Below are 21037 nucleotides of genomic sequence, written 5' to 3' on the forward strand. Positions count from 1 at the left end.
ACACCACACCACACCACACCACACCACACCACACCACACCACACCACCCCACCACCATGAAAATACCACCTGGGTTCATTCAATAACCTTGTCCTTTCACACAGTATACCCATACACTCCTATGATTTCCCTCCAAGACACACCATATTCAGTCCTCTGTGCATGCATATAAACTGGATACACACATCCAAACCACACACTTGAACATAACAGTTAAAATACACATAAAACCCTCACATGCACAAACCTTTGTACACAAGCACTTCAGTACTCTAATAAAGGTGCCTTGCTCCCAAATGCACACACCACACATCACAATAAACACTGCCTATAAAACCACATTGACATGACACATCTAAGTGTAAAGACACATTAAACATACATATACACACAAGCTTCAGCAGGCTCACACACTGTCAACCTTCACACACTTGCTACAGCAGAACCATAGACCCCTGCAAAATCACACACTGAACACACCTACATTCAGACTGCACCCTCATAGTCATTCTACGGTCAGGCAGAATCATATATCCTACAAGCATGCACACACAAACAGCACGAGCACACACTTCCCTGTATCAGAGAGCAAAGACACTATACCAAACACTTGGGTTAAAATATGCACTTCACCCCCCACCCTCATCGCACACATCTTCCTGACCACACATGAATACATACACAGACCTGCTGTACCTCCGTGCTCACACGCACACACACACACACACACGCACACACATGAACATGCAAACATACATACACACACAGCCAGTCCCCTCCTTCTCTCAGGGCGGAAGATAAAGGGGCGAGGAGTGGAGGCGGGGAAGAAAGGAGGGAGGATGGGCGTGCAAAGGAGAGCGGCCAAAGAGGCTCTTTTCCTTTTGACCTGAGGGTGCTGCCCCTCTGTCCCAGGTCAAGACAGTGAGTTGGGTCCAGGTATGGTCCAGCCGGAACCCAGGAGAACAGCAAAGTCCTGGGATTTTGCGAGCAGGCGCGAGCACTCAGCGAAGACCCTGACTCAGATTGCGGTCGACCATGCTGGAGGCTCCTCCTCCCAGTACCCACCCCCTGTCCCATCTGTTTGACCTCTGCCCCCTCCCCAGGGTGTGTTACTTTTTTATTTACGCCTGAGAGTGGACTTCTGAGTAGTGTGGGACTTTACCAGTCTCAAAAAGTGACGAGTTGAGATTTGCATAGAAGCTTTTTAAGAAACCCCTATCTCCTAGATAGAAGACTTTTAATGAAGAGCTCATTATTTTGCACAACAACAGATTTACTACACAAAAGGCAGTGGCAATTAGAAATCGCTGACTCCGTGTTGTGCTGGACACACAGTAGGACACTGCCCTCCCTGCTTCCCTTTTATGTCAGCAAATCTAGCAGGGCTATGTGTAGCCTAGCACAAACCTGTGCCTGCTCTCACACAGCCAGAGAGCTCTTTTTTCCTTAGGACACCAGCCCAGCATGTCTCATTCCATTCAGGAACCTTATAAAAATATAAGGATATGTAGGCTTGGGGACAGAAATCAGAACAGTTCTAAGGGACTTCGCCACTAGCTGATGCTCCTAAGCCAGATCAGGAAGGCAGAGGGTGGCCAGGGGTTTAGCCAACTTACAATTTCTCAAGCTCTGTTCTGTGTCGAAGGGAAATGCCTGCATGGATGACTTAGTGATGTTAGTTCCTAACTCTAAGAAACTCCTCGTCACAGCTCCAGTTCTTGAGATTGTAGTAGGGTCATCTCTACCCATCAAAGGAACTTTCTACCCCTCTCACATAATTTCCCCTTACCAAAGTGGTGTATTAATGTTCATAAATTTATAGTGAACATTCACTGGGTGCTATGAACGTCTCCTGTTACTTTATATTCTGCCAGTGTCTAATATACTAGATACACACAAATGTAATGAATAAGAGAGATGTCCTGGGTGAATTGCCTTGGCATAACAGAGACTTGGAGGTTCAAAATATAAAGAACACAGAAGTACTTGAATAGGTACTGTATGGATAGAGGATAGAGGGTAATGGTTTTGGGCAAGGGACTATTTGATTTCCCTTTAAAGCCCTCCATTTCCAAGTCTGATTAGAAGGGTAGGTTTGTTATTTTGTTTTTGTTTTCAATGAAACTGAGTCTTCTGCAAATTAATTAAGGAGAAAGCCACTTTCCTGGAGGACAGAACCCTTAACCAGACAAAGGGTGAGTCACCACCTAGGAGTAGGGCAGCTGAGGGGGCGCTGAAGTGGCAATGAATCAGTCCAAGATACCACAGAGAAATTACCTGAATGGTAATGAGAAGGGGATCAGACAGGAGTTTGAGCCTCAGTCCCCCTAGGCAGAGACTAAGTGATAGAGTGACTATATTCATATTTACAGAATCAACTCCTAACAGTTTTCCCTACTTCTATGTCCACTAAGTCCCTAAGGATAGTTCTGGAAGCCTTCTTAGAGGAGAAAGTAGAATGGAAAGCCCTCCTTTTAGTACCAGGGGTATGTGAAGAACTGGGTTCATATCTGATTCTACTATTTGTTTGGTCATCCTGGCCAAATTCTCTTTCTTCAGGGGCTTCAGTACTAAGGTAAGTGCTTAGTATTTGTAGATGTTATCTGCTCACTTTTCTACAAAGCATTGGTGAAGGTAAACATTTATTCTTTTATTTTGCAGTTCAGAAAACTGAAGCTGAGTAATATTTGCTGCGGGACTTATTTAATACCTCAAATTGTCTTTGTGTATTTGTGCAACCAAGCAATCATTGTAATTTAAGCCATGAATTCCCAGTCCTTTGACTAAATTGGCTTCCTATGATTTCAAGTTCAAACCTTTCCTTCCTGCTGCCTTTCAACACTAAAATGTTGCTGGTTACTTAACTGTATTTTTTTTTTTATCTCTGATAACACATCCTTCTCACCAAATATTAGTCTCTGTCATGTTAATCTAAACTTCCACCTTAAAAGGCAAGCAAAATAACTGGGGTGGGGGTGGGGTAACTCATTGGTCATGTGACTACCCGGCTTGCCCAAGACCCTGAGTCTAGTCCCTAGTACCATCCAAAGCAAGCACTAATAGAAAGATGTACCTCAGTATCAGCCCTGTATCAAAAGGAGGAGGGGAATTGTTCTGCAGGGTGTTTCAGTGAGAAAGAACAATGCAACCAGGGACAGAAGGAGAGGCTGCAGAAAACTCTAGAAAGGGACACACACACAAACACACACACACACACACACAGAGAGAGAGAGAGAGAGAGAGAGAGAGAGAGAGAGAGAGAGAAAGAGAGGATGAATATGCCAGGGACAATTGGACAAGCTTTAAGTAAGTGCTCTCTCCTTCCTTTTCTCCATCTCCTGGTCTGGTGCTCTAGAATGTATAAAGGGGAAGCACCCAGAGAGGAAGTCAGACTCTCCTTGAATGGAAAGCAAACTTATCTTGAGGTTCCAATTCTGAGTGGGGTGAGATTTATTTAATTTCAGGGCAGCAGAGGGAGAGCTGAAGATTATCATCATGGTAGTGATGGTGGTACTTGAAAACCCCAAACAGCATGCACATGCAGGCAAACACAGAAGTTTGCTTTCTCTCTTCTCTCTCTCTTTTTCCCTCCCTCCCTCTCTCTGTTTCCATTGCTCTACTGTATTCCTCTTAGCCCCCTCCTCCTTGCCACCCCTCCGAAGAGAAATTTGCCACTAAGTTTGATCTCTCTTCTAAGCTGGATTCTTCAGAATCACATGTCTTACTTTTAGCCTTTGGGGTAGTAAGGTTAAATCTTCCTAGACCATCCCCTTAGCCATGCATGCCAATAACAAGCAGTTGCTCTTTAACTTTTGCTTTCTCCTTTCAACTTTCTCTCCTCATCCTGGACTCATCTCCCTTTTTTTCTTGCTTGCCTCATACATAGTCTTTCTCACAGGTAAAGAACATTCTGGACTCTCACCTTCTCCATTTTTTTTTAACATTTTAACAATCACATCTCCCGTTCTCCATAGAGTTGACCCAAGAGAGCAAGAAAGTCAGTTGCAAGGGGAAGCCATTGTACACTGGAAGTTCCTCTCAGTTGAGAGCTTGCATCATAACACCTTGTTGCTTTTGATGCACCATAAGAGAATATTTGATATACCTTGTTCTTGGAAATAATAAATTGTTGCCTGGTGTAATGTTGAGTTGTAAATATGATTGGTGGGATAAAGATTAGAAAAGGGCAGTTTTGGAAGAAAGATTAGATGCACAGTCATGTGGCTTCCCCAGGTGTCTAGGCACGTAAAATCAATATGAAAGGATGAAGATGATGGTAATGGGGTGGGGGAGATGGGCTAGGGGAGATGACTGAGACCGTTTTCATCCAGGCAGGTAGAGGACTTTTTGAAGCTGGCTACTGTCTGCTTCTCTAGCTCACTGAACTTTGAACAAAGTGACCTTTTAAGAGAAGAGGCAGGCCTTGGACAAGAGTGGGAATGATGGAGCTGAAAATCTGAGGCAAGATGTGAGGGTGGTAGTCTTTAGGTAGCCCTTACATGTAAAGGGTCCACAAAGAATGTTCTCTGATCATGGGAACCAGGTCAGACATGAATAAATGTGCTAAATCAAGTAGGATGCCAAACTGGGCACCAAGAGGTGTAAACCCTCACCTTGGCCTTGGAACTAATTAGCCCAGTGTTTGTGGCATACATTTCTAAACATTCTGAACCCTACTTCTGACTTTCCCTCATCTGTAATATGAGAATATGGAGCATGGCCAGGAGAGGGGGGCATTTGGAATGCTCAAGAAAATGGGACCCTATATTATATGTTTATATGAGTGAGTATATACCGTGTGTGTGTTTCTTTTCCTGGGACAGCTCACTCAGGATGATCCTTTCCAGTTCCCACCATTTACCTGCAAATTTCATGATTTCCTTGTTTTTCATTGCTGAGTAATATTCCATTGTGTAGATGTACCACAATTTCTGTATCCATTCTTCAGTTGAGGGGCATCTGGGTTGTTTCCAGTTTCTGGCTATTACAAATAAAGCTGCTACATAATCTGATTGGCCTGCTCTTTGATCACCTCCCCCTGAAGGGGAGAGTGGCCTTACCAGGCCACAGAAGATGACAATGCAGCCACTCCTGATGAGATTTGATAGACTAAGATCAGAAAGAAGGAAAGGGGGATCTCCCCTATCAGTGGACTTGGGGAGGGTCATGCTTGAAGAAGGGGAAGGGAAGGTAGGATTAGGAGGGGAGGAGGGAGGGGCTTATGGGGGGAGATACAAAGTGAATAAAGTGTAACTAATAAAAGTTAAAAAAAGAAAGAAAATGGGACCTTTAGGGCTGAATCTTAAAGATGAGACTGTTTTGAATTAAGAGGAGAAAAGATTGTGTAGTACTTGGAAAAAACAGTGGGAGTAGCCTAGGGAATTAAGCACCCAGGTATTTCTAAGGCACAAAGCTGGCTGCTGTGTAGAAAATTGCTATGAATCAGTCTCTACCCCACCGCGGAAAGCTGTACACAGGGTGGGGAAATCGGAGTGCAAGTGCTGAGTGCTCACAGAGCTTGCACCTTATCTCAAGACTAGTAGTGGCTGCATTGCCAGGCTGACTAGTAGGTGTCCAAGCCTCTTATTCCTTGGCTGGAAGCAGGTGAGTCACCAAGAGGTAGAGCAGGGCCTGGATGTCAGTAGGGTCCTCTGTGGGGTGGTGAGAGAAGGGCCAAGTGACCTCACACTGGAGCATTTCCCACCTGTGAGAAGAGAGGAGAGCACAGAGTTTTGAACGTTTTGCTAGAGTTTTCAGTACGGGCACCAACGAGAAAGTTTTGAAGGTAAGTTGAAATTTTTTTTCAGTTCTCACTGTAAGGCTAACAGTGGAGAGTAGGTTTTTTTTTGTGCTCTGCAGGGGAGTCTTGGTTTAACTTTGCAGATTAAATGCTCCCAGGGAATTACAAAGGGGAGGCACAGGAACTGAGAAGTCAACGCAGTGTGAAGGCCTAGCTCTCTGGGGCAGTGGCTGCCACCTGCTGAGACTAATCCCTTGATTTCAGGGTACAGAGTTTGTGCTGAAACCCTGCTCCCAGGGTCAAGAGCCTGCAGTTGGGCCGCAGCTTAAATAAGACTGCCAAGGAGACAAGCTTAGTACCTTCACCTTTGACATTCTGGACCCGGGGGGGGGGGGTTCTACTGAGGAATGGAGGGGTGGGGGTTCTCTCTTTTGAGTAGGAGGTAGGCATCAGCACTGCAAACCTCTGTCTTGGAGTTCATTAAGTCTCTACTTAGAATAAGCAAGGACTGCCATCAAGAGGCTCTGTCTCTACAGTGCTGTTTAGAGAAACAAGATAATGTTAAATTATGCCTCTTGAGTTTTGGACTTGGAGGTGCACGCTGACTTGGCCAAGGACACCCAGCTACATAGTCATTAAGCAGGCCTCCTGATTCTTGGTCTAAGGAATTTTTGAAGAGAGTGGTCTACTTTCGAGAGAAAGCTTAAGTAGTACCATACTGGTGTTTTAGAAATATGCTTCCTGCTGGCAGTAGGTGAATATTCAGTACCACCTTTTAAAGCTGGGTCCGGGGCATTCTTTCAGCAGGGAGAGATTTCTCCTCATTCTCAGATTAAAAAAATAATAATAATAAAGTGGTTCAGCCTAGCAGTCTTTGCAAAGTTGACTTGAAGCGTTTTTCTTTTTTTTTTTTTTTTTTTTTTTTTTGAGAGAGAGAGGGGTTCTCACTCTGGGACAAATTACCCTTTAGAGGATTCTTTCTTCCCATCCTACCTTTGGATATGCATCCCCAACATGTACTGTGTTTGTTATATATATTAAAAGGGCATAGACTTGATACTCACAGAAGTGAGATATTCTACTCTAAGTCACTTGGTGTTTGAATACATAAGGCTGAAATTTGAATCCAGGCTTCCAGTATGAAATAAGCACACACACACACACACACACACACACACACACACACACACACACACACGAGAGAGAGAGAGAGAGAGAGAGACAGAGAGACAGAGAGACAGAGAGACAGAGAGACAGAGAGAGACAGAGATAGAGAGGTAGTGAGTGTGAGATAGAGATAGAGAAGGAGACATGGGAAACAGAGAGAATATTTATTCCCACTTCTCTCATGATTTTTGTATAATCTGAGTGAAGCCAAAAGCTCTGAAGAGCTCTGGTTTGTTGTCTGTAAAGAGATAATCCTAAACTCCTCAGTTCCAGGGATTGTTGTGAGAAGAAAGTGGCATGATTCATTTGTTCATGAATCATGGGTAGCTGTTTTAATTGTAAGAACTTTATGTTCTTGCAAACATTTAGAATTTATAACCATATGATACACCCAATGAACACTTATTGAACACCTACTGTGTGTCAGGATCTAGACATAAGGATATATAGAAAACTTTTTAGAAAACAAGAAACACAGGGCAAATTAAGCATTAATTATTTTTTACTACTACTTGATAGACCATCTTATTTTCTTTTTACCTCTTCTGCCACCATTTAATAGAAATAACAACTAAAAGAGGGAAAAGATGACATAGTTTGCGATGGCAGCACTAATACGTACCCTGACACATACTGCATATAATAGTGAGAAAACCTACATCTTGTATTTGATGTTGCCTTGCCTTGTTTACAGTATCCTTTCGGATGTTTATAGCATAAAGTTTTCCTTTCACTGTCTTGAGCTGGAGATGTTTCTTTAGTTTATAAAATTTAAAAAGGTCATACCACAATTTATGAAATAATGATTTTACTTATTGTATAAAGATGGTATAATTTCTGGTGGTTGCCTGCCTTCTATATGATTTTCTCTGGCTTTGTTGCGATAGACTTTGATTACATATGAATTCTTATGAGTACATTAACTAACAATGCAAACATCTTGCAGCTATTGAGAGAATTGGTAGATAGGCTGGTAGAAAATGCCCTGATACTGAGAAATGACTTCATGTCCAGTCTCTGTTATTAAATTGCTGTGCTGCCTTAGAAAACTCCCTGTTGCTGAACCTCAGTTTTCTGAAATGCAGATGAGGTTTTGGAAGACATGATAGCTAAGTTTAACTCCAATCTTCATAGTACACTGTTCTTGGAGCATAATTTTAGGCACAGGCCTTTTCTTGAGATATTTTAGCAGTACTATCTCCATTTTATGACCCTCTGTTATGGCATGATAGTCTGATTGCATAGACCGAATAACACTGTCCCCAGATTTAATTACCTTGGGGCATTACCACTGCATAGGCTTAAATGAGTCATTTTGTTCGCTGCATCTACAGCTTTTGCTGAAATGGAAGTTATAGGATAACAACTTAAAGGCTAACTCATTAATGCTTGAAATGAATGAGGTAATGTGTCAGCAGAAAAAACTGACAGCCAGCTGTGTTTAGCTAGAGTCCCATATCTCTTTCCCAGGTTGTGTTTTCTTTACCCATTGTCACCACCTATATACATTTGAATAATGTTGATGCAATACCTTCTGGGCACCTGGCCCCATGCACTATCAATTTCTCAAACTCCATGGAGCTTTCAGTGTCTTGGAGCAAAATTCTAATGATTCCACAAGGTGCTTAATTAATAGATTTCAACCACATCATCAGTGTGGCCCTTGTCTTTTTTTTCCATCCATGTTTGCTAGTGAGACCTAGATCAACCTTAACTATTTGATGGCAGCATCAGAATTAATTAGGCCCTCACATTGTGAGGCTGTGAGTTAATGGTTCCCTGAGAACATTTCTGTCCTCTCCATGTTGATGTGGTTGACCTTTCCAAAGTTAATTTGTTTCCCCATCTGTGCCATGCATTTCAGGAGGACATGGTGAACAAGCTTGATGCCACCCAAGGATGTTCACCCCCTTTGCCCTGCTCAATACTTGATTTGTCCTTTTGACCTTTGTTCAGATTCTCCTGCTTGGTACCTGCTAATTTTTGAACTCCTTTCCTGACCTAAGTGATACTATATGTTCTTTCGCTGGCCAAACTGGATGGTTTGAAAGAGAAATACATTTAGGAGCACATCTGCATTTTACTGATCTGAATAACAGCATTTGAAATATTTAATTATGCAGTTAGTTTTTCTGACTCTTGTAAGATGATTAAAGGTGCTTGAAATTGAAGAGTGAAGAAGACAGAGCTTTTTCTAATATAGACCTCCAGATCTCTTCATCTGTACTAATTTAATTCAAACTTAGAAATTGAACAGGAGATACTAATCAATGCATAGATGCAAATTTCTATTTTATGCCATCATTCTTGCAGCCTGACAGGTTCAGACAGATTTGGGCCCCCTGCAAAGAATCTTTGATATTACATGCTTATTTAAAAAAGTGCTGCTTATTACATATACAGTATTCACGTACTATGAAACTGTGGAAATAGAAGCTACGTTATTTCTGCCTTTTACCGAGCATGGTCACCAAGACTCAGAATTCAACTGGTTTTCCTATGCTTATATAGCTAAGAAATATAAAAGCTTTGTTTTGGCTCTTACTTTATTGCCAACTGCATGTATTCATATAAAGAAAATAGTTTTGCAAATATCTTGGATTCTAGACCAAAATTCAGCTGGTTTGCTTTCACCTTCTTCCTTGGGTACTTTTTGATATCATAGTCCTTTCACACTAGAGCTATGACATGCTGAAGTGGGGAAGGGAAGACACTGAAGCAAGAGAGATCTCTTGGTACTTTGTTCCCTGTGGTGAGCCTTCTTTTGTGTTCAGCTTGGAAAGTCAGTCCTGGGGACAAATAGAACTTATTGTGTGTCTATCCCTTAGTGCTAAAACATGTTTATCCCTTCCGTGTACTCCTTATTTGCTCTTCCTTGGCTATGCTAGCCTTCCTAGCTCTGCTATATCTGAGAGGTTTAAGGGTTTGCGAGAGGCAGTCAATTTTCTTGCAGTACTGCAGCCTATGACTGTTGTTAAGTTCAGCCTTGTATGTTCAAGCAGGGAGGCAATGACAAATGGTTTATTGTAAGGCCTTTGATTTCCCTCGGAATTGCAAGCATCTAGGCTGACTCATGTCTTAAAGATTTCTCACTCTCTCCTCTTTCTCTCATTTTTGGGCTGATGAGGATTTGTGATTTCACTGTTTGTTTTTACCTTTGTTTTTGAGGAGGGGAGAGATTTATTTCCATCCTGTATTTTTTTTTGGGGGGGGAGAAGCAGTTCTGCTTTTGGGGTGAACAGCTCTGGTAAGCTACAAGAAGAAACAGCTGAAATTGCAAGACAGGTACAAAAATGTTTGGATTGGGATAAGGGAGGTAGACTGTGATGTTAGAAATTTTAAGCCAAAGCTAGACTATGTGCCAAGATGAGACTGAGATGGCAGTTGATGGATTTTAGACTTGCTATTGTAACCAGGGCTTGCTAGAAGTTTAGTGTGGAACTACACTTAAATCCATATACCTTTGGTTAAAATGGTCTCTTTGTGGTTGTCATTTGGTAGTCAGGCTTTGGTATTCACTTTGGGTTCAGGGTATGTGCTTTTCAATTGAAGGAACTTTAGAATCTATGGGCTTTCATCTTGGCTTCATCTAAAAGCCACAGAAAAAGCCTTCATTTTTTTCTCGTGCTGTACCTCATTTATCTAGCAAGTATTTCTTGTATCTATGGCATGCCATTAAGGTGAGTGGGTAAAAGATTTTTGTTGATAAAACTCAAGAAGTATATTTTCTTTTTAAACAGTATTGTTAATTTATTTACATGTTGTATGATAAATCTTTTTTCAACCTCTTCTCTGTCACAGCCATCTTCTTGATCTGTGGATTTTAAGCCTTTCTCAGAATAACATATAGAACATATTTGTAAAACTTCCTATAAAAGTAAAGCTTAGAAAATGACATAAGATTGCTTCTTTTTGTCAAAAGGATTATTCCCCCATGTCCCAAATTACTTTCTCTTGCAGAAACTAGCATATTCACACAAACCATGAACTTAAAAGATATCCTAAACATTTCTTTTCCATTAAAATCAATTTTTCCCTAAGTCTTGTCATTTCCATGCAGGATCTCTGATATATGTCACCAGTCCCCCCCCCCCCCCTTAGCTTATCTACCTGGTTCTGGCTTTCTACTCAAAGCAGAGTTTTCATGACTCTGTGTGATTTTTCAAAGGTACAGCTATGACTCAATCACTCCCTGCCTAAAACCCTATAGCACTTAGTGCCCTATTGCCTGGAGAGAGAGAAAAAAAAAAAAGTCTGTCTCTTTAACATGGCATTATGGGGCCATGATTTATCTTCTTCCAACTTTTGTATATTGTTTTAAGTAGATAACAATCTTTCTTCTATCTCATTGCCATTGTGCAAGCTGTTTTCTCTCTCTCTCTCTCTCTCTCTCTTTCTGACTCTCTGTCTCATTCCTCCCCTGACCCTGTCTCGAGGCAGACTTGGATATTTTCTCTTTTTTGTTCTCACAGCACTTTTTGTTTTTACACTTTTGCCAGCTGACATATTACTAGGTTTTGTAAACTGTTGCTAACCTGTGCATGTCATTCACTGCAGTATTAAATCTTTTATGAAAGGAGCAGTATTATCTTGTTCATCCCTTGAATTGACTACCTGCTTTAAAGTGGACAATTAATATAGATTTCTTTTTTTTTCTTTTAATGAATTGCTGAAAGAAAATATGCATATGTGAAGTCCAGGAAGGGCTCCACTGAAGGACGTGCAACCTGTGCACAGTATCAGATAGGGCACTGAAGGAAGGCCATATAAAACACTTTTGCCATCATAGTGAGACAAACTTTACTGTGATTACTAACTCTGTAAGAGTCTCACTAGGAATGGTCTAGAGATGAAGTTTATTTGTTTTCATAAAAGTTGGCTTTTTTCTTCAAGAAATGCAATATAATAAGGTTTAATGAATGAGAAAAAGTAAAAACAAACAAAATACTGTTTGTAGCAACTTTTTATTAGAATTTGAGTGTGCTTCTTTCAGTGTTTTATGCAATCGTATTTTCTGTATTCTGTACTTGTTGAAAATTGCTTTGTAAACATTGCTGCATGACTGCATCATTTTCTATACTATTTATTACATAATCTATATAACTAATCTCATTTCTGAGCTGTTTTTTATTGGACGTTTCATTTGTATATGATGTTTTCTGTCTGTAGCAAGATTTCATTAGGATAAATTCCTAGAAGGGGAATTACTAGGTCAAAAGGCCTAGGGACAAATTTTGGCTCCAGATTTCTGTGTCCAGTCTGTCTTTTGAAAGACTTATTTAAATTTACAGTACTCCTAGCTTGGATAGATGCCTCCTTTTTACCTAACCGAGGTAGCTTAGGGCATTATCATGAAAGAAAAATTTAAAAAACCCTATCAGTGTTACAAGCAATTAATAGAAAATATTATGTCTTATTATTGTATCATAGTGGTTTTTCTAAAATAATATAAGTTTGCTTATGTTTAAAAACCTGATTTCTTTCATTTTTGTTAGTTTTTTTCTCTTTTCTGGACTGTCTATTGAGAGCTGGGTTTTTTGTTAAGTTGTATTTTTTTTCTCTTCCCCTGAATAAGCAGAAGAGAGGCAGTTCTGCTTGAGGGTGAAGCCGCCTCCCAGTTTTCCCTCCCTCTTCACTCCCCCCTCATAGTTCCCTCCACTAGGTCCAATGACAATTGGATGATGCAGCCTTGATAATCACTGGATCCCAGAATGGGTAGCTGCATTCCTTTTCTGAAGGCAGCAAGGACACGATGTCCCAGAATCATGCCCCTTTTGCTGTTGTTGTCTGGCTTCATTTATTTAGTGAGCGTCCTGGGAGGAGCCCCAGGACAGAACCCAGACCGCAGGATGGACATGGTATCCATACATAGCCTCTCCGAGCTGGAGCGCCTGAAGCTGCAAGAGACTGCTTACCAAGAACTCGTGGCCAGACATTTCCTCTCTGAATTCAAGCCGGACAGAGGTGAGTTAGACCCGATATGTGGCGTCCTTGCCTATCGGCAAGTAGACCCCCGGGCGGGATAGGGCAGATTGGAGGTCTAGGAGGGTGAGAGGAGTTCTTAGAAACAGACCAATCTCCTAGTGCCCCGGGAACGGAACAAGCAGGAGTTGAATACTGTTTGTTTAATTTCAGAAAAGGTTGAGTCGAAGCCTGGGATTTTGAGGGGACAGTAAGCTCGGTAGGACCACGGCCAGATGAAGAAAAGGGGCTCACCAGGTGTGGTGGGAGAATTGGGAAAAGAGGGACCAGCTCAAAGGGTCACTCTAAAAGAGTATTGGAGAGAGAAGAGAGTGCGAGTTTGAGAGAGATACAGTGAGAAAGCGGCAGAGAGATGCGCATCAACCAGGCAAAGAGCTGGAGGGCTGTGCGGGTTTGGGCATGGCTGCGGGGAAGTCAAGGGATCAGGACAGGACCGGGTTCCAGCGCTTCAGGAGATGTCGGGTGTGCGCACAAATTTGGTTGTCGGCTTTAAGGGAGGCAGGAGATAGTCCCACTGCTTCAGAGACATTCCCTTAAGACTGGGAAGTGCAGGGTTGGGAGCCAGGTTCCCCAGGCATTTTCCTCTGGTGCAGCCTGAACTGAGTGAAGCAAAGGGCAGGGGGACCCCTCCACTGAGGGGTTTGGAGAGGAGAGACAGCTAGGTGTCTCGGATTCTCTCACAGCAGCACAGCAAGCCTATGGCAAATCCGAGCGCACGTGAGCGCTTCTGCAGTAACTTGACCCTCAGCTGTGGTGGCGCTGCAGGCGGAGCCCCTCCCCTCGCCTGTTGCATGATCAGAACGGAGCGCATCTGAGTGTTTGAGTTTATGTTTTAAGTAGGCTGAGATATTACTGGTTTATAGCAAGATGCGCCTGGCGCATTAAACTGATTAGCTTAAATTCTTCAGAATCTTGCATGTGCTAGATAGGAGTAGTCTTGTTGTCAGGTGGGGAACCTGAGGCGGGCGAAAGCAAAACACTTTTCTTGGAGTGGACAGATAATCCCTTCCCTCTTCCCTGCCTGCATATCAATGCATTACAGATGTTTTAGTTACCTACAACTTCCTTCATATATGTGAGTGCATATGTCTTTTCTTTTTTCTTTTTTATAGCTCTACCCGTTGACCGTCCAAACACCCTGGAGAAATGGTTTCTGATTCTGAGAGGACAAGAGAGGGGTGAGGAGATCTTTTTCTTTTTCTCAGGAAAGAAATAAAATGCTAACTCCCCTCTGGTAGTGTGGCCCTGAGTAGTGGAGATGGCCAATGCCTATTGCTCCTGAAGAATCTTCCCTCTCCCTCTCAGTAACCCCCTAGAGGCATATATCAGAAAATGGAGGAATAGCTGCGGGCATTTGCGGTGGTACTCCCAAACCTGCCTTAGCTTCCCTTTGATGCACCCCAGGCAGATCAACCTGAAGAAATCTCCCTCATTGCCACAAGGTGGTCATGCACTGACAAGACATAGGCAGGGATGAGACCCTGAGTGGCATTGAGGTAGTAGAGTGAAACCAGTCATTTTTACCTAATCTACTGCAGGGTCTGGCTCCCCTGGAAGGGGCGATGCAAGCCTAGAGGGGGTGGGGTAGATTATGGACACGATTGCTAGGAAGAGTGCTGTGGATTGCTGACATTTCTTATTCTTTCCCAGCTGTATCTCTCAAGACCTTTGGCATCCGTCTAGAAGAGGTGCTGGTGAATGAGCTCACCCGCCGCAAGCACCTTGAACTGACAGCTGCGATGCAGGCTGAAGATGCCACAGGTCCCTCTGTAGGTCGTCGCCGCCAAGGAAATGTGGTGCAAAGGATGTTTGGACATATGAGGCACTTTTTCAGTCGCAGGAGGAATGAGCCCACCCTGCCCAGAGAGTTCACTCATCGTGGGCGTCGAGTGAGTTGAATCTTAGAGGTTTCAGCAAGGGACCCTTTGTGGAGAGCAGGCTAGGTCTGTGTCCTTATGGTGTGGGGACCCAACAGAAATAGAAGGAGTGGGCTTGCCATACCACAGGGAGACTGTCAGGTTTTGAATGTCATTCAGAGCTTAGGAAGGTCCCAATGGATGTACCCTCTCCTCCATTTCAAGATAGTCTGGGTTTTTCCACAGGGTGCAGTGTCTGTGGATAGCCTGGCTGACCTGGAAGATGGGGCCCTGTTGCTTCAGACCCTGCAGCTCTCACAAGTCTCATTTCCTATCGGGCAGCGACTTCTGGGATCCAAGAGGAAGATGAGCCTTAACCCAATTGCTCAACAAATTCCTCAGGTTGTTGAGACTTGCTGCAAATTCATTGAGAAACATGGTAAGGAAGCCACAAATGGTTAAATCAAGGGAGGAGGGAACTGAAGGGGAAAGGAAGGATGTTCTAGAAAGGGAGGGAAAGAGAAGCTGTGGGATGGAGGGCCTGAATAGCATTCCCCCAACACCACTGAAAGTTGGAATGCAGCTAATAAGGGAGAACAAGAGAAATGTAATTGGTGAACAGGGGTCATAGATGCTTAAGATCTCTGGTCTTTTCTTTCAGGCTTAAGCTCCATGGGGATTTTCACCATTGAATACTCAGTACAGAAAGTGCTTGAGGTAAACTGATTGTATTTACATGTTTGGTTTTTAGCTAGTAAAAAGGAAGATAGAAATAAGGGGTCTCTTATAGACATAGGGTAGTGTCATGATTGATGGGGAGGGGGACCAAGGGCTACTTTATAGACCCCTAAATACACTATATTGCCAGCTGTTGGTTTTTGAAGAACTGTTCAAACCTGGCCTATGGTGGGCAAGGCAGACATTTCACATCTTCTTTCCCTTCTTTCAGCTCCGGGAGTTATTTGACAAAGGTCTGGATATTGTGCTGGATGACAATGTGAATGTACATGACGTGGCTGCACTCCTGAAGGAGTTTTTTCATGAAATGAAGGACTCTCTGCTGCCTGATGATCTGTACATGTCCTTCCTCCTGACTGCAAGTGAGTCTTCTGTTCTCCATTATTGGGGCAAGAAAAAGAAGCAATCCAGAAATCTAGAGGGTAAAATGAGAGAGCTCAGGCTATAGAATCTTAATAATCTAGGGTAGAAACAACATCAGAATATGATACATACCTTTCCAGAATACAGTCATTATTTGTCAATTAAAAATTAAACACACACACACACACACACACACACACACACACACACACACACACACACAAATAAACCCCTTTCCAGGCTGCTTTTTTTTTTTGTGTCTCTTGCTGTTCCCTTATAAATTCTGTGCTTGGAATTTAATCTTAAACTTCTGGAAGTTTTTGGTTGTCCCTCTCAGGGCAAAGAAGAACCCTGACTCTGTAGAGATTTGATTTTGATTTTGAGGTTGAGAAGGGCACTTTCAGAGACCCTGGATCTCAGTGAGATGTATGGAAAGGAAGCAAAAGCATGTTGCCCAAGTAGTACTTTCCCCAGAGTTGCCAGCAACCATGAAGTAGAAATATGTTTTCTTTGATATCAGGCTGCTGCCAAAGCTAGCCCTCTAAGCTACCTCTATTTTTCTTCCTCTAGCTCTGAAGCCCCAGGATCAGGTTTCTGCCTTGCAGCTGCTCGTCTACCTGATGCCACCCTGCCACAGTGATACCCTTGAGCGACTTTTGCAGGCCCTGCATAAAATCACTGAAAACTGCGAAGACTCCATTGGCATTGATGGACAACTGGTAAAAATTTGGGGGGAAGGGTAGTAAAAAATAGTTGGTTGTAAAGTGGGTAAAGACAGAAAACCAACAATAAAAAGATATACATCTATTTGTACACCTTCAAGCAGTACCTCAAAGTTGATTGCACTTCTTTGCTTAGGTTCCAGGTAACCGGATGACTTCCAACAACTTAGCTTTGGTGTTTGGAACATCGCTGCTGAAGAAAGGGAAGCTGGCCAAGAGGGAATCCAGGAAGACCAGATTGGGCATAGACCACTATGTCGCATCTGTCAATGTGGTCCGTGTGATGATTGACAACTGGGATATCCTATTCCAGGTAAGATGGATTTTTTGAAAACCCTCTTTCCACACATTCCCCTTTAGTTCACAAAATAAGGGAGAGTTCTGTGTGTTCTCCTATTCTAGAAATTCCCCCATATCTGTTGGTTATAGTCCCTTCAGTCCTGAATACCTAATAAAGATGAATATAACTGAAAATGGATAATTAACTAAGGTCACTACTTTTACCTGCAGGTGCCTCATCATATTCAGAAGCAGGTTGCTAAGCGTGTGTGGAAGTCCAGCCCTGAAGCACTGGATTTTATCAGACGTCGGAATCTTAGGAAGATACAGTGAGTGTGGTTTTAATTTCTTGGCTGGTTTATGTTTAGCTTATAGGGTTTATAGTTACATATTGTATTGATATTAGCCAACTTTAGGGCAAACATATTAACTTTTTCAAATTCCTTTCCATTCAGGAGCGCTCGCATAAAGATGGAAGAGGATGCTTTACTTTCTGATCCAGTGGAAAATGCAACTGAAGCAGAGGCTGCTATCCTTGCCCAGAGCCAGCCCTTTGATGAAGGTCAGTTCCCTTCTGGAGATCAGACCCCTGTTAAAAGGTCAGGCCGTTTCAGAGAGCTAGGTCCTTGTTAAAGATAAGCCTGTTCAGGAAGGTGAATCCTCTAAGAATGATATGTCTGTAAATGAAGAGTTAGTATTTGAATATTTTAGTGAGTGAGTGGTTTGTGGGGGAAGTACCAGTTCTTGATATCCCCTGTGACCTTGGTATTCATCTTGAGGGCATACCAAAGCTTAAGGAAGAAGATGATGGTGAGGATGAGGAGAATGATGATGACACCTTAAATTTTGATGATGTACCTTTCCTAGAGGATATTCTAGAATGTGATGCTGAAATATCAGAATTCAGTGAGATCCCAAGTTTTGAAGAATAACGTTATTTTTATATGGTTCCAGATCCTGAAGAAGCTCCAGATGTGCATGATATTTTGAACCCTGGAGAAAACCTGAACTATGACTTTGAGGAAGATCCAGATTTTGAAGACCAGGACAATCTGGATCTTGCAGAGGTTCCCTATCTTGATGTAATTCCAAACAACGAAGATGTCGACTCAGATGCTGATGACATCCCAGGTAATGATGAATTCCTAGACATTAATGAAATCTCAGATAATGTAAATGCCCCAAATAATTATTAACCCCTAAGGTTCCAAGATTCAGAAGAAGTTCCCAATCTTGAAGACATCCCAGGAGCTGATGAAGTCCCAAATGGTGAATCTTCAAGTGCAGAAGAGACCCAAGGCCATGAAGAATATTCAGAAGTTAATGGAATTTCAAACTCTGAAGAATACCTTGATTTTGATGAAGTTCCAGCTCTTCATGTGTCCCAAGTCCCAAAGAAGCTCCTGTAAGACATGGTATACCAGATCATGAAGACTACCAAGAGGTTAATGGACCCTCACACGTTGATGAAGATCCAAATCATAAAGAGGTACCAGATTTTAATGGCAAGTGATGAAGAAACCTTAGATGCTGAGGAAATCACAGACTGTGAAGAAGCTCCAGAAGTCAATGTAATTATGGAGTTGGAAGAAGCCCTTAACCTTGAAGAAGTGCCAGCTCTCCATGTGGTCTCGGACCCTCAAGATATATCTCAGATTCGAAGACATTCAAGAACAGGAAGAATCCTCAGAGGTGAGTGAAGCACCAAGCAATGAAGAAGCTTCAGATGATGAAGAAGGACATGAAGAAGCCTGCAATGTAGCAGAAATCAGAACTCTGAAAAAACTCTGACCTTGAGGGAAACTTGGTTATCAGTGCCTGAGCCCGAGAATGCTCAAATTTACAGACAGATCCTAGATTTCAAGAAAGACTGAGTGAGTGCTTTTGATGAAGATGAAATTAGCACTGTGGCTCCAGAAATTGAAGATGTATTCATTCTTAGTATGATTCCAAATCTTCTACAAGATGTGGCTGTCAATCTTGAAGATGTCATGAAAGTAAAAGGAGTCCTTGTGCCAGAAGATCCCAATTCTAATGAAGGTCAGAATAAAAAAGCTGTTTGTTTCCAAAAAGGTGGTGCAGCCAGTGCATTCCTGTGAAAACCAAGGCTCTGCCTGGCCCAGACATAGCCTACAAGTCCTTCCAAGAATCACTAAAGAATAAGACATGCTTTCTGCCCTCCACAAGGTTTTGTCACCTTCCAGCTCCAGCTCTGTTAACTCATTTGGGTGGTAGAGTTAACAAGGCTACTTGTATGGTGATGATCCTGGTGTTTAGAAGTTCACCCTTTCCCCTGTATCTGTGATGGTGTGGTCTATTTGTTTGAACATGGGGTTTCTACCTCACTCTTTATGATTCCTAGCCCAAACCTTATGGCAAAGTCCACATTCTCCTAGATTTAAAACTCTTTGTTCTACTGTTAGGATTAAGTTTTCTTACATGTTAGACGGGAGTGATTTTCTTGCTCTGCTCTTTTGATTCATATTATATTTAAAACTTAAAACTAGGTCTTAGTGTCTTGGGTGCAAAGTATGAAGTCTAGAAACATAAGAAGTTAACATTGTTACTATTTTCCAGGTTCCTCTGAGGAGCCCACTATGCCTCCTGGCACTGCCCATTCTCATGAAGACAAGGAAGGAGTGGGTAACTACCCCAATGCAGAGCAAGACCACCCATTGCTCCGTGTGCCCAGGGAGAAAGAGAAGAAGGGCAAATCTGGCATCCGCTTCTTTCGTTAGATGTTTTCTCTTCTATAAGGGGAAAAGGGTGGGGGTAGACCTGGAATGTCACAGGAAACACCAAGGAGTCATGAAGACAAAGAACTAAGGATAAAAAGTTCCCCCTGATGCTAGGGTCAGGAAGGAGTAGTTCAAATACACTGCCAGCCCCTTTACTGGGGATGTTTAGTATCTTCAGTTGGTAAAAGCAGAGATGTTTCTGTGTGATGCCCAGGCTCCCTGGTGCTACCTTGCCTTCTCTTTTACCCCTGATCCAGGCTTTCTCTCACTACAGCCCCTTCTTTTAATTGATGTTACATTTGTGATAAACATCTGTCCCAGAGAAGCTCACAAATCTCGAGGTGCTTTTCCTCCTCACAAGGGGATTGCATGTTTTTCCTGACTTTCCTACCCTCCTCCAGAGAGCTCACTGGAAAGGCCCTCAAGAGGCATGTTAGAACGTTAGGTCAGCCTACTGACAGCTGACAAACAATTAATGCTAAACTGTGTCACACCAACTCATAGCCGTGTCCCCGCAGCAACTCCACTGCCTCAGGATTTCTATCCCCCTCAAATTATTTAGAACAATGGCTTCTCAAACAGCCACTCCCAAAATTCTGTGCATTTTTGCTCAGGACACGTCAACAGGAAAACCTCAAGTGTAAGCCTGACTAGTTTTTCTGGGGTCAAAATTTAGGGGAAAAATTAGATTTCAGTCCTGGACCTGTTTTAAAGACAGCTGGTGTTCATACCCCTGTTGTCAGCAAAACAACTATTTAGGCACAGACACATAGTTCCACGTAGTTAAAATCACCTGAACACAAATGCTCTTATTGTCTCTGTATTTCCTCTATACATGATGGGACAAATTTGTGGGACTTGCTCTGGTAAAAACACAGATATGGGTTATGTATGACATCCAAATTACAACTGATATTTTTGGGTTACAACAGCTAAGGTCCTTAGAGTGAAGAATGTATTGTATTGAGGGATAGAAATTGATCACACAATGGGTAACAACCATAGAGCTCGAAGATTTGTGATTGTTAAAACTTCTCTGGCATTTCATCATTAATAAACATCTGTGTTGTGACAGCAGCATATTCATGGTGTAAAGTGTGCTTTTTTCACTTCTTAGAATTTGAGGGATGAGTTTTAGAAGCTCCAAGTGGAGATCTGAAGGGGAAAATGAGACAGAAAAGATGAATAAAGGGAAGGGGTTGATATGAAATGTAAAAGAAGAGATGACATGATATAAAAGAAAGAGGGGTTGTGGAATACAAAGGAAGAATGGATGATATGAGATAAAGAGGAGGGGTGATGGGGATTAAAGAAGAGGATGGCATGGTATAGAATGATAGGATAAAGAAGGTATGACATGAAATAAAGGGAGAGATGATGGTGGATGAAGAAGGAGGGAATGATATGGGGTAAGGGAAGAAAGGTGATGGGGAATAAAAAGGACATGGCAGA

The 21037-nt window shown here is 42.4% G+C and overlaps 1 protein-coding gene across 2 annotated transcripts in view; it reads left to right on the top strand.

Annotated features, from left to right (window-relative positions):
- Positions 1–20661, top strand: part of Arhgap36 (Rho GTPase activating protein 36) — a 29443-nt gene extending 8782 nt beyond the window's left edge. The window contains exons 2-13 of one of the 2 annotated variants that reach the window (XM_055618049.1): positions 12713–12871; positions 14002–14067; positions 14540–14778; positions 14992–15184; positions 15407–15462; positions 15695–15845; positions 16417–16565; positions 16705–16881; positions 17079–17176; positions 17303–17409; positions 17802–17978; positions 19425–20661. In XM_055618049.1, the coding sequence (XP_055474024.1) occupies positions 12713–12871; positions 14002–14067; positions 14540–14778; positions 14992–15184; positions 15407–15462; positions 15695–15845; positions 16417–16565; positions 16705–16881; positions 17079–17176; positions 17303–17409; positions 17802–17978; positions 19425–19585 (1733 nt within the window). In that variant the 3' untranslated portion in view covers positions 19586–20661. Of the gene's footprint in view, positions 1–12581; positions 12872–14001; positions 14068–14539; positions 14779–14991; positions 15185–15406; positions 15463–15694; positions 15846–16416; positions 16566–16704; positions 16882–17078; positions 17177–17302; positions 17410–17801; positions 17979–19424 lie in introns of those variants that run through there. The other variant, XM_055618048.1, reaches the window with a different exon arrangement.
- The last annotated feature ends 376 nt before the right edge of the window (positions 20662–21037 follow it).

The sequence above is a fragment of the Psammomys obesus genome, unplaced genomic scaffold, assembly GCF_907164565.1.
Source record: "Psammomys obesus unplaced genomic scaffold, mPsaObe1.curated_primary_1811, whole genome shotgun sequence".
Taxonomy (NCBI): domain Eukaryota; kingdom Metazoa; phylum Chordata; class Mammalia; order Rodentia; family Muridae; genus Psammomys; species Psammomys obesus.